The 14225-nt window shown below is 41.2% G+C and overlaps 1 protein-coding gene across 1 annotated transcript in view; it reads left to right on the forward strand.

The window, feature by feature from the left end:
• Positions 1–14225, forward strand: part of LOC135545956 (gamma-aminobutyric acid receptor subunit alpha-2-like) — a 51525-nt gene that overhangs the window by 13504 nt on the left and 23796 nt on the right. The window contains exons 5-7 of the mRNA XM_064973966.1: positions 1649–1869; positions 2786–2868; positions 9820–9963. Coding sequence (XP_064830038.1) covers positions 1649–1869; positions 2786–2868; positions 9820–9963 — 448 coding nt within the window. The remainder of the gene's footprint in view (positions 1–1648; positions 1870–2785; positions 2869–9819; positions 9964–14225) is intronic.

The raw sequence follows: 14225 nt of genomic DNA on the forward strand, positions 1-14225 counted from the left end.
AGAGAGATGTGTTCTCTTCCCCCCCACTCGGAGCCGTGCCTATTCCTTCGACAGTTTTGTTTTATGAATTATATATATATATATATATATATATTTATTTTTTAAATTAAAAATCGACTCGTTATTCAAGTCACTTCTTCATTTATCTTGGGCTTGTATTCAAGAAAATACACACACCGATTTTTCATTCCACACTCACAGTCCCGTTTTAAAAATGGCAACATCCAGCATGAGCCATTCTTTAAATGAACATTATTGTAGGAGCCGTTTTGGCCTGTGTGGCCGGGAGTGTAATTGCCTGAATATTACCGTAATATAAGATGCACCCAAATTGGCTCCAACAACTACGAATCAGCTGTTATCTATGAAACATTTATGATATTTGAAGAGCAATGCAGAATTCAAACCCTATCACCCCTAAAAGCAACATATACATTAGGCATAAGTTCCCATTAAGTATTCACTAGGTGAGTGTGTCTCATGTCGTGGTATGGAGCTTTAACTTAAGATGTGTACGATCGTCTTGATGCAAAGCCATGCCTTAATAAACACCTAGGGAGACTATCAGTATTATAATGTATGCATGGTTGACGGTAGCTTGTAGACATGATTGATAACGCCACATAGAAATCTTTGGGATTGTCATACCGAGTCCAGTGGACTGCATGAGGTGCAAATCTACTTTGATAAAGCACAGAATATTGTTATCGGTTGTTGCCATCAAATGGCTAGTTGGCTGAAGGTAAAATGATGAATTGACTGTTTTCATTGCCCATGTGGTGTTTTTCCCATCCCAGCTCATATGATTTTCAACACAGCTAGTAAGCACACATGCACACCTCTTTCAATACACTTTGCCCTGGAGGCTATAACAAGCCAGGTATCCTTTGGAGAATGACGGGAGAAGCAGGAGGAGAGAGAGAGAGAGATTGTTCTGCCTCAGCACTGTATCTCATGGCTCCAGGGCTGCTAAATCAAGTAGTGGGGGTTGGTTAGGCAGGATAGGTACATGGCACACTAACACCAGAGACCTCACCTTGTATAGGCTGCTCCGCTCTAAAGAAAAAAAACATAAAACTCCCATTCGGTGTGGATTAATGGCAGGCCCAAGTGTATGCAGGAGGAGCAGTGAGTCAGTAATGGATGTTATAGGGGCTGCATTGTCTGGAGGGGATAAGACAGAGAGAAAGTGTGCCATCCACCTAAGCTTCATCACAGGCTGTTTTTACAGCCTCTCACTAGTTGCCGCTTGTGATTTATCTGTTTACACTTGAATAATTTAACAGACGCCTTGCTCAAGGGCACATCGACAGATTTTTCACCTCACCGGCTCGGGGATTCGAACCAGTGATATTAAGGTTACTGGCCCAACACTTAACGGCTAGGAAAACTTTCAGGGCAATTGTAATATAGTAGGGACTGACAGCTAAGGAAGGGTCAGAAAGGCAGGTGGTACAACAGAAGATATTGTGTCATTTTTTAGGTGAAGGTGCAGGTTTTCATATTCACAGTGCAGAAATCATTTGCAATAAAACATTTTTATATATCTTTTTTGTTGTTGTTGTTGTTTTTTAAGTGAACTTACGGTTCAAGGTTTTATTGTCTGTAATCGATTGCCGATTGCTGACAACGTTACTTCTGCCCACAGGAATACACCATAGACGTGTTCTTCCGGCAAAGCTGGAAAGACGAGAGGTTGAAATTCGACGGGCCCATGGACATCCTGCGACTGAACAACTTGATGGCCAGTAAAATATGGACTCCGGACACGTTCTTCCACAACGGGAAGAAGTCGGTGGCTCACAACATGACCATGCCCAATAAACTACTGAGGATTCAAGACGATGGCACCCTGCTTTACACCATGAGGCAAATACAGCTCAAACCAAACTATTTGAATTTGTGTTAGAAATGATTGATGAAGTTGAATGAAAATATTATGACTGTGGCAGGTTTAGCTTGTTCTTTCAATTCATGTGGAACAGAAAAAAAACACACAGTCAAAAGTATGACCACCGTACCCAGTCTCTCCCAATGTCACCCTTAACCCAAACACATTTTATTTGAATGCTTGACACACATTGCATGTAGCACATATCCCCTCGTTTCTCCTCATCGAACCAGTTTCGGTGTACGCCTCCCTTTGCCGCAGTAGTAACCCCCCTAAATCAATAATTATGTTATTTATTTCAATATTTGACTCACTCAGTGCCAATGACAGGGGACATTACTTTGACAAGTGAGTCCCTGTAGAATACAGATGAAAGCATTGCCCAGGCAAAGGCTATTTGAATGGAATCACTTAGGAAAAGAGCATTGTCAGGTCATTTAGGCTGGAATTGATATAGATAGAGAGCATCTCCACTGCACACAGTGCAATATATTTCAGAAATAGCCCACTATAAATCTGAGGGATGCTCATAGTTTGTGTGCACTATAAGCATTCTCGATCTCTTGAGCTTTGGTTTCCATCAACTCTGGTTTATTACCGATTGCACCTTAGTTTAGATTAAAAAAAGAGTCTCTCATGCTTGTTTGGTACAACTCCATTGGTTGTTCATTCTGACACTACCAAACACAACATATAGCTAGCTACAGGATGTAATAGCCGTAACTATTGCATACGGGTTCACATCAACCATATTTGATGGAACAGCGCAGAGAATAACAAAGTGAAAAGGATGTATGCCTGCACAGTTTGGTCGGCACGAGTGTGTGTGTGTGTGTGTGTGTCTGTTTTTGGACGTTACAGTGACGCATTGTGCTCCATGTGTGTTGTATCTAGGTTGACGGTTCATGCGGAGTGTCCTATGCATCTGGAAGATTTCCCCATGGACTTCCACTCATGTCCCCTGAAGTTTGGCAGCTGTGAGTAATGCACGATTGACACGTGTAGAGAGTGCAGAGACACACAGGGTCACTGAGGGCGGCAGGGCACGACTCTCCTGAAAAGAACGTGTGATTTGAAATGCAGATTTGAAATGGAGTTGCTCAATAGGTCATATGTTGCCGGGGTTTGACTTAATACATCTTTTGAGAGAAAGGGATAACGCCTGTGCTAAGTACCGTAGCACTAAGGATCCAATTGATTGGGAGTCCTACAGAAAATGAAGAAACACCAATAAAACTAGAAATCCAAAAGTATCCTTCTATGGATAATACAGAGCCTTCCGAAAGTATTCACACCCCTTAACTTTTCCACACTTTGTTGTTGGAACAGCCTACATTTAAAATGGATTCAATTTAGATTTTGTATCACTGGCCTACACACAATAACCCCAATAATGTCAAAGTGGAATTGTTTCTTAAAGAAATGTTTACAAATTAATAAAAAATGAAAAGCTGAAATATCTTGCGTCAATAAGTAGTCAACCCCTTTGTTATGGAAAACCTAAGTAAGTTCAGGAGTAAACAATTGCTTAACAAGTTAAATATTAATTTGGACTCATTCTGTGTTCAATAATAGTGTTTGAATGACTACCTCATCTATGTACTCCACACATCATTTTCTGTAAGGTCCCTAAGTCGAGCAGTGAATTTCAAATAATTTCAATGACTCACAAAGAAAGGCACCTATTGGTAGATGGTAGAAAATAAGAAAACATTGAAAATCCCTTTGAGCATGGTGAAGTTATTCATTACACTTTAGATGGTGTATCAATACACCTAGCCACTACAAAGATACAGGCGTCCTTCCTAACTCAGTTGCTGGAGAGAAATTAAACTGCTCAAGGATTTCACCGCCAATGATGACATTGAAACAGAGTGTAATGGCTGTGATAGGTGAAAGCCGAGGATGGATCAACAACATTGTAGTTACTTCACAATACTAACCTCAATGACAAAGTGAACAGAAGGAAGCCAGTACAGTATACAAATTATTCCAAATGTTTGCAATAAGCCACTAAAGTAAAACTGCAAAAAAATGTGATAAGGAAAATAACTTTATGTCCTGAATACAAAACATTATGTTTGGGGAAAACGCAACACATCACTGAGTACCACTCCATATTTTTGTGGCTGCATCATGTTAAGGATATGCTTGTCATCGGCAAAGACTTATTCGTTTTTTAGGATAACAACAAATGAAATAGAGCTAAGCACAGGCAAAATCCTAAAGGAAAACCTGGTTCAGTCTACTTTCCAATAGACACTAGGAGACAAATTCACCTTTCAGCAGGACAGTAACTTAAAACACATGGCCAAATATAGACTGGAGTAGCTCACCTGTCACGTATGCTCCCTCTCCAGCCTCTAGGTCATCAGGCTGCTGATTATCCCACACACCTGTCACCCTCGTCAAGCGCCCCAGCGCCTCATGACACTCACCTGGACTCCATCACCTCCTTGATTATCTTCCCTATTGTAAGGTTCTGCTTTTCTTTTCTTAGTCAACCTTGTGTTCTTTTTCTTTGTGTTCTTGAAAGTAGCCCTGTCTCTTTGTGTTCTGGAACGTAGCCCTGTCTTTCATTTTTGTTCATTGATTTCACCTATGTTCGTTTCTCAGCTGGTCTCATCAGCTCCCTATTTAGTTCACTTCTTTCTGTTTTTTATGGTTGTGAGGTATGTTTGTTTTTGACTGCCTACCTGTGTTTGACCATTGCCTGCCTGTGACCACAATTCCTGCCTTCTGCAAAGGCTTAATAAACATCTGTCGCGCTCTGCGCCTGAATCTACACCTTTTTCTCCCTGAGCATTCATTACAGAAAACAATACCCCACAACCATAGAAACAGAAAGAACTGAACTAAATAGGGAGTGGATGAGACCAGGTGTGAAATGAACGCAGGTGAAATCAATGAACAAAAATGAAAGACATGGCTATGTTCCAGAACACAAAGAAATAGGGCTACGGTCAAGAATACAAAGAAAAATAACACAAGGTTGACTAACAAAAGAAAAACAGAACCTTATACCTATATCTGTCACTCCCCTTGGTTCTTTCCTCAGGTGTTATTGACTCTGTTTCATGTCGGTGCGTTGTTTGTGTTTCATGTTTATTATTTTGTTTATTTATTAAAACACTTACTCCCTGTACTTGCTTCCCAACTCTCAGTGCGCTCGTTATAGTACCAAGATGACTTTGAATGTTCCCCGACTGTCCTAATTACAGTTTTGACTTAAATTGGCTTGAAAATCTATGGCAAGACCTGAAAATGGCTGACTAGCAATGATCAACAACCAACTTGACAGAGCTTGAAGAATTTTAAAAAGAATAATGTGCAAAGCTCTTAGAGACTTACCCAGAAACACTCACAGCTGTAATCTGTAAACCAAAGGTGATTTGAACCGGTGTACTTCTGTAAATGAGATTTCAATTTCAATAAATGGGGTATTGTATGTAGATGGGCGAGATACAACAAAATGTGGAATAATTCAAGGAATAAGAATATTTTCTGAAGGCATGTATGTACAGTGGGGCAAAAAAGTATTTAGTCAGCCACCAATTGTGCAAGTTCTCCCACTTAAAAAGATGAGAGAGGCCTGTAATTTTCATCATAGGTACACTTAGGTACACATGACACATAGGTACACATGACAGACAAAAATGAGAAGAAAAAAATCTAGAAAATCACATTGTAGGATTTTTAATGAATTCATTTGCAAATCATGGTGGAAAATAAGTATTTGGTCAATAACAAAAGTTTATCTCAATACTTTGTTACATACCCTTTGTTGACAATGACAGAGGTCAAACGTTTTCTGTAAGTCTTCACAAGATTTTCACACACTGTTGCTGGTATTTTGGCCTATTCCTCCATGCAGATCTCCTCTAGAGCAGTGATGTTTTGGGGCTGTTGCTGGGCAACACGGACTTTCAACTCCCTCCAAAGATTTTCTATGGGGTTGAGATCAGGAGACTGGCTTGGCCACTCCAGGACCTTGAAATGCTTCTTACGAAGCCACTCCTTTGTTGCCCGGGTGGTGTGTTTGGGATCATTGTCATGCTGAAAGACCCAGCCACGTTTCATCTTCAATGCCCTTGCTGATGGAAGGAGGTTTTCACTCAAAATCTCACGATACATGGCCCCATTCATTCTTTCCTTTACACGGATCAGTCGTCCTGGTCCCTTTGCAGAAAAACAGCCCCAAAGCATGATGTTTCCACCCCCATGCTTCACAGTAGGTATGGTGTTCTTTGGATGCAACACGACGAGTTGAGTTTTTACCAAAAAGTTATATTTTGGTTTCATCTGACCATATGACATTCTCCCAATCTTCTTCTGGATCATCCAAATGCTCTCTAGCAAACTTCAGACGGGCCTGGACATGTACTGGCTTAAGCAGGGGGACACGTCTGGCACTGCAGGATTTGAGTCCCTGGCGGCGTATTGTGTTACTGATTGTAGGCTTTGTTACTTTGGTCCCAGCTCTCTGCAGGTCATTCACTAGGTCCCCCCATGTGGTTCTGGGATTTTTGCTCACCGTTCTTGTGATCATTTTGACCCCACGGGGTGAGATCTTGCGTGGAGCCCCAGATCGAGGGAGATTATCAGTGGTCTTGTATGTCTTCCATTTCCTAATAATTTCTCCCACAGTTGATTTCTTCAAACCAAGCTGCTTACCTGTTACAGATTCAGTCTTCCCAGCCTGGTGCAGGTATACAATTTTGTTTCTGATGTACTTTGACAGCTCTTTGGTCTTGGCCATAGTGGAGTTTGGAGTGTGACTGTTTGAGGTTGTGGACAGGTGTCTTTTATACTGATAACAAGTTCAAACAGGTGACATTAATACAGGTAATGAGTGGAGGACAGGGGAGCCTCTTAAAGAAGAAGTTACAGGTCTGTGAGAGCCAGAAATCTTGCTTGTTTGTAGGTGACCAAATACTTATTTTCCACCATAATTTGCAAGTAAATTCATAAAAAATCCTACAATGTGATTTTCTGGATTTTTTTTCTCATTTTGTCTGTCATAGTTGAAGTGTATCTATGATGAAAATTACAGGCCTCTCTCATCTTTTTAAGTGGGAGAACTTTCACAATTGGTGGCTGACTAAATACTTTTTTTGCCCCACTGTATGTACTGTAAACACATTAAGAAGGAAAGAAATTCCACAAATTAACTTTTAACAAGGCACACCTCTTACCTGGAATGCATTCCAGGTGACTACCTCATGAAGATGGTTGAGAGAATGCTAAGTGTGTGCAATGCTGTCATCAAGGCAAAGGGTGGCTACTTTGAAGAATCTCAAATAGAAAATATATTTTGATTTGTTTAACACTTTTTTGGTTACTACATGATTCCATATGTGTTATTTCATAGTTTTGATGTCTTCACTATTATTCTACAATGTAGAAAATGTTCAAAATAAAGAAAAACCCTGCAATGAGTACTGTAGTTGTCCAAACGTTTGACTGGTACTGTAGTTGCGGCCACCAGCTGTGAATGAATTACCACTGTGACCTTTATTTTTGGTGTCATTCAGCGCTGCACCTCACTCTCCTCCATGTCAACAACACCATCACATTTTGTAATTTCCAAGAGGCAGAATATCATTTTTTACTTCACTTGATTTGAGCCTAAACCCTTTATAAAATCCCACACCATAACAAACAAACAGGGGAACCAAGACCAGGAAAATTACAAGGATAAGAATAGATTTTGGTTTGTGCTGCAACAAACTTCCGCCAGTTACAGCAAACTTATTGCATAACCACTGAGGGTGTTGAAATGTTTCGATAAACAAAACAAAGAAATGGGGCCAAATGCTTCAGCCCTTAAAAGCAACACAAAAAAAGCTTAGTGAGTCAGTACGTGACATTGCATGTTGTGAAGTACACTGCAAGCCATCCCCTGCCTGTAAAATGCATGACCTATCAACCCTAAAAGCTAAAAGTCTACACCTGTGAGAGAGGGGGTTCTACTAAGCTAACATATGAAATAGTTTTAAGATAGTCATACCGTGGATCATTTAGCTATTAGATTTTTGTTATTTTAAGCCCTATGCAGGTATAAAAAAAATATACAATTTGATACGATATTGAATTTGACCTTTACTGCTGTAGCCCATAGAAACTCATCGAATAACACATCCATAAATGGCAAAATAGAGAGTCAAAAAAATCAATCATAAAGACGTTTTTTTTTGTGTATGTCCATACTGCCATTCATTTTAGAAATCCGTACTGCGTTACATTGAGACACTTGTGGGTGTCCTCGAATAAACGGAGAACACCGTTGTGTTCGTAAGTGTCTCCCCTTTCCATAATGGACGCTGTAGACAGAAGTTGTCAAATCGGCGGTACCGACTTCAGACGACTCCCGTGGGGCTTGTGGGACAAACCGTTCAGGCGCTGCAGACGTTTGTGTGTGAGAAGACCTATTTTTCAGGACGCCTCTTAGTCTGCCAAAACAGCACTCCGGCTCTGCCACTTTCCACTGCAGATGCGGAAGGCCGACATGGGTTCAATCCTGCACGTCCGCCTATCTCTAGCTTAAACAGACGGATTTTGATGGGGATTTTTGCGTTGTGTTTATTGATTGACGCATGGCTGCGTCAGTCGACTATAGGGGGAAACTCATCCATTGCCAATAACCAATTAATAATACAAGCCTTACTTTAAATGTCAAGATGAGTTAATATGTTATATGTTTTCATGGCGCAGCAAGACTCGCCGGGAGAGAGTATGATTCCCTAATGGCATTGATGAGTCACTGTCGATGTTTACTATATGAAATGTGTTGTCCTCTTGATATCTGTGTCTCTGTATGAAACACCCACGATAAGGAAGATGTGATGGTTTTGGCAGAGCTTCCTGCCAAAACCATCACATCTTGGCAGAGCTTCCTGCCAAAACCATCACATCTTCCTCATCGTGGGTGTTTTATACAGAGACACATATCAAGAGGACAAGACATTTCTATATACACTGAGTATACCAAACATTAGGAACACCTGCCTAACATTGAGTTGCATGGGGCATGGACTCTACAAGGTGTCGAATGCGTTCCACAGGGATGCTGGTTCATGTTGATTCTGATGCTTCCCACAGTTGTGTCAAGTTGGCTGGTTGTCCTTTGGGTGGTGGACCATTCTTGACACACACGGGAAACTGTCGAGCAGCGTTGCAGTTCTTGACACAAACACAAACCAGAACCTTGAAACCTACTACCATACCCTGTTCAAAGGCATTTAAATATTTTGTCTTGCCTGTTCATGCTCGGAATGGCACACATACACGATCCATGTCTCAATTGTCTCAAGTCCTTTTTTAATCTGTCTCTTCACCTACACTGACTGAAGTGGATTTAACAAGTGACATCAGTAAGGGATCATAGCTTTTACCTGGTCAGTCTATGTCATGGAAAGAGCAGGTGTTCTTAATGTTTTGTATACTCAGTATACACAGTACCTATCAAAAGTTTGGACACACCTACCTATTCAGGGGTTTTTCTATATATTTACTATTTTCTGCATTGTAGAATAATAGTGGAGATATCAAAACTGTGAAATAACACATATGGAATCATGTTGTAAACAAAAAAGTGTTAAACAAATCAAAATAGATTTGAGATTATTTAAAGTAGCAACCCTTTGCCTTAATGACAGCTTTGCACACTCTTGAATGAGCAGGTGTCTAAACCTTTGACTGGTACTGTATGTATACACACGACTATGGTGTCATTTGGATCCTATGTAATTTATACTAGGTGTTTATTTCTTAAGTCAATAGTCATTTTCTTTCAGTTGCCAAACAAAATGTACAACAGTCATTGAGCTAAGCATCTAGAGTAGCTTTTTCTGAAATGACAATGAACCACTGCCCTATTTTCAAATGCCACACTGATGCTGTTACCCTTACTCTCTCTGTGGTCTTAGATGCCTATACGATGTCAGAGGTGACTTACGTCTGGACCAGTAAGCCCGCCGACTCTGTGGTGGTGGAAGGCGAGAGCTCCCGTTTGAACCAGTACGACCTGCTCGGCCAAACAGTGGGCCAAGAAACCATCAAGTCCAGCACAGGTAAACTCAGGATATTACCTTTATTTTAGTCATTTTGGTACTATTTCCACAAGTATGTGGTACATTTTCACAACTCTTAGTTACAAAACTCCAACTCGCGTGTGACGCAGCCAGCCTTTCATTCGAAACCTGTCATTGCGCATTCATTTGGATTGTAAACATCACCACACAACCATTGTTTCAAAATACAAGTTAATTGTGAAATGTAATAAGAGTATTGGTTTAATCCACTAAACACAGCATAATGATATCTATTCAATTTATACGTTTATCCAATAGCAAACAATGCAAGATAGAACGTGTTTGAAATCATCCTTAGAAGTGTCGAAAGTAATATGCTACAGTACTGTAAATTCCAGTAGATTTCATTGTTTTCACATACACTTAAATTACCCAACAAATTTACAGAATATCTATATTTCCCATAATATCTATCCAATGTGTAATCAAAGGTGTGATCAATGAAGACATCCTAATTCATGCAAAAAATAAGAAATGAAATAAGAAATGTCAAAATTAAACATAATGTTTAGCACACATTCATTTGCATCAAGCCTGTCTTAAACATTTGGCCATAAATTCTTATCCACATCACAATGAATGTTCTCATTGTTCATGCACCATGGGAAAAAAAAATTTGGCATGGCGAATCCAAGCTTGACATTGGTCTGCACTGATCCATGGCCAGAAGGAGGGTGGCACACTCATGGGGATGGCTTTCATACACCTTCCACCATGCTGAAAACAAATGAGAGTATGGGGGCAGGTATAGGGTCACGAATCGGGGAATTGGGGATGGGCCCGAAACCATGCCTGAACCACCTCTGCATGTTGGAACTCGACATTGTCCCAGACAATGACATAGGTGACCACTTCACCGTGACAGACCTGCTTAATTCAATTGAGAAACACAATGAGTTGTTCAGCGTTGTAGAATCCAAGTAATGGCCTACGTCCTACCACACCATCTTCAGAGATAGCGTCGCCCATGGAGATGTTTCCCCCACGTTGTCCAGGCACTTGGATGATCGCTCGTTGGACGATGAGGTTCCACCCACGGCGTCGAGTTTTGGGCAGGTTGAAGCCCGCTTCATCAACAAAGATATACTTGTGATGGTTCATAGCAGCGTCAAGCACCATCACCCTCTAAAAATATATTTTGGTTAGTTATTTTTACAGGATAGTTCCAATATGATATTGTGAAGTAGCTTGTGCATTAATAGTAACAGTAATATGGTATATAGTGCTGTACCTGAACATACACGGCCCGCAGTTGTTTCACCCAGTCGTTGTTTCTCTCAAAAGGCACCAGGTAAATGTGTTTCATAGACACCTGGTGCCTCTTCAAAAGGCGGGCGATTGTTGGTGGGCTGATGGATGCCACATTGGCAAAGGTGTCATCATTCTCCTCAATGGCCTGCTCTATTTCAGACCCCTCACTATTTCCACCACTGCCCACTCCTGCTGGTGAGTCAGCACACGGCCACAGCCACCACTATGAGGTCTTCTGTCAATTCTGATGGTAGAACAGAGTATACTGTCAATAGATCATACTGTAAGAATAATGTAGTATGTTTTATGAATTTACATGCATTACAATATGTCATTTACTGTAAATGTCATGGTAAACCATAGTACATATCCTGCAGACGAAATGTTCTCATAATCAAATTGACGGTCGATCTTTTCAGATTGGGGTGAACTAATCTGGCAGCCTTTGCCGTGGTAAGGTCTCTGTTTACAACATGGTCAACGACAATGGCCTGGACTTCATTAGACACAACAGTTACCTGTCCTCTGCCTCGCTCTCTCTGATGTCTACCTCTTTGACGGTGCCCATGCCCACCTCTTTGACCTCTTTGATGGGGTCCATGCCCACCTCTTTGACCTCTTTGACAGGGCCCATGCCCATGTCTTTGACCCCTTTGATGGGGTCCATGCCCACCTCTTTGACCTCTTTGACAGGGCCCATGCCCATGTCTTTGACCTCTTTGACAGGGCCCATGCCCATGTCTTTGACCCCTTTGATGGGGTCCATGCCCACCTCTTTGACTTCTTTGACAGGGCCCATGACCATGTCTTTGACCCCTTTGATGGGACCTATGCCCACCTCTGACGGGCCGCTTTTCCACAAGCTCTTTGATTTCTTCTTCTGCTTTGCTGTCTATCCTGCTCCATGTTGAAAGAAATTGCAAGTGTACACACACCGTGTGTATATGGTGACCAATTGTGTTTACCACTATAAATCAATTAGTGATAATGAGTAGTCATTGGGTATGGTTATCATGTATCATACATGTCATTTAGATGTTAATACTTTACAAACAAATATTTTATGTATGTTCTCAAAATCCATATATAGTAGACAAAACAGTTTAAAATCTATAGGTTTACCAAAAGGTTAAGTGATTAACCATTAAGCGCAGATGGATTAAGTGATGGTCAAATGTATTTAAACAAATGACAAGAGAATCATATAAAAAGTATTGTGAGAATTGCATTGTGAAAGGCAATTACTTTATATGAAAGGTATTTCTAGACGAAACACTGATTAGGTTTGCTGAAAAGTTTCTGTGTGATTTTGTGTGTTGTACTTCGTGATTTGAAATGTGCTTAACGTTTTTTTTGAATTGCCTTTTTGATAATCTGTTTTGAGTTTTGTACTGAGTTGTGACATTTTACCACACTTGTGAAAAGACTACCAAAGCGAGAGAAAAAAAGAAAAACTGTATTTCACTTGGTTTTTCACTCAATTAGATAAGCACATGCTCCCCCTGCAGGCCTGGATCACATCGCTGCCACCAAATGCCACAAAGTGAAATGAAACAAAATCAGAGTATATGTGAAGGACAGTGGGCATGTATAGGAATTTATTCAACATCCCTTTGTAGTTGGCCAATGTTTAGTGCTTGTCACTGCTGACTGCATATGATTGTTCAGTGGTTCTCAACCCGTTTTGGTTACGAAATCCCCCAATTACATCTCACTCATCGCAAAGAACCCCCTCTTTTGCAACCAAGGACTAGGCCTAGATTCTTATGAAATCCTACAAAGACTCCACTGTGGATAGGCCAAGTCTCCCCAAGAGTACTAGAAACCCAGGTTTCGAAACACTATTAATTGACCCAGCCTGTGGATAACAGAGGCTGAAAGACTGTTCAGTCCCTGTCCTATCATACTGAAACAGTCCTCTCATGTCTGATGAGCTTATTTGTAAGAGCTGCGACTAGTCTGACTAGGGAACCAGCTGCACAAAACAACAGCCGATTCCGCTTTGACTGTTGAAACAAGAGACTCTCCACTTTACTTTGGACCAATCGGACTACAAAGGCTTCGGAGACACAGGTGCGCAGCCTCCTACGAGAGGGGAACACTCCTGGTCTACTCTGTCGGTTTGAGAGGAAGCAGAAGCAGAGCTGTAGGAGCTGCCATTCACTCAGACACACAGGGGAGCGCCGTTCTGAAAGGAGGGCCGCCTCCTTATTCCTGAGCTGTACTGCTGCTGCTGGTCTTATTTTGGAGCCGTCGCAAGACACAAGAGGCGCCTTGTCTCACAAAAGTGCACCAGAGCGATAAATGGGGAAGAAATGCTGTGTTCTGGACTGTGAAACAAACACACAGTAAAAAAAAGGGAAGGAAAAGTCTGTATAGGAACAGATGGGAAAAAAAGCTGTCAACAAAGGGGTTGGAGGGGAGTCCTTAGCGTAAGGAGAGGCATTCAACAGTGACACATACACTCCACCAAGAGGCAGACAGGCTCGTTTTAGTTGTATGGCGAACAGGTTGTTTGTCAATATTGAGCATTGTGACCTTTCGAAATGCAGTTATTCATCTGATTTTCGGGGTGTTACAAAATATGTGTATTACTGAGGGAAAGCAGAAGGCACCTTGGAATTATATATATTTTCTTATTGCACTACATTTCGTGACTGTGCTCCACCATTGAAATAAAAGCAAAATATGCTAGGGAGATGTTGGCTGCTTGGAGTAATGCCAAAAGCTCCAAGGAAATACAGAATAATAGTTATTTATAACCACAAAGGCAGAGAGAAACCTCAGAGAAACCCAGAAATATGCGGGATGCGCTCCAGCTATGTGGCATGGCATGGGATTGTCTTGTCACCATGACTTTGGCAGCAAAGCGGATCAATACGGTGGCCAATGTAGTGGTCTTCAATGATTAGTATCTGCCCCCCTCTGCATGTCTCCGCATGCGTCTCTCGGGAGCACTCTCGTCACAAAAGTCATTACATGTTTGAAAC

Source organism: Oncorhynchus masou, chromosome 9 (genome assembly GCF_036934945.1).
Source record: "Oncorhynchus masou masou isolate Uvic2021 chromosome 9, UVic_Omas_1.1, whole genome shotgun sequence".
Classification (NCBI taxonomy): domain Eukaryota; kingdom Metazoa; phylum Chordata; class Actinopteri; order Salmoniformes; family Salmonidae; genus Oncorhynchus; species Oncorhynchus masou.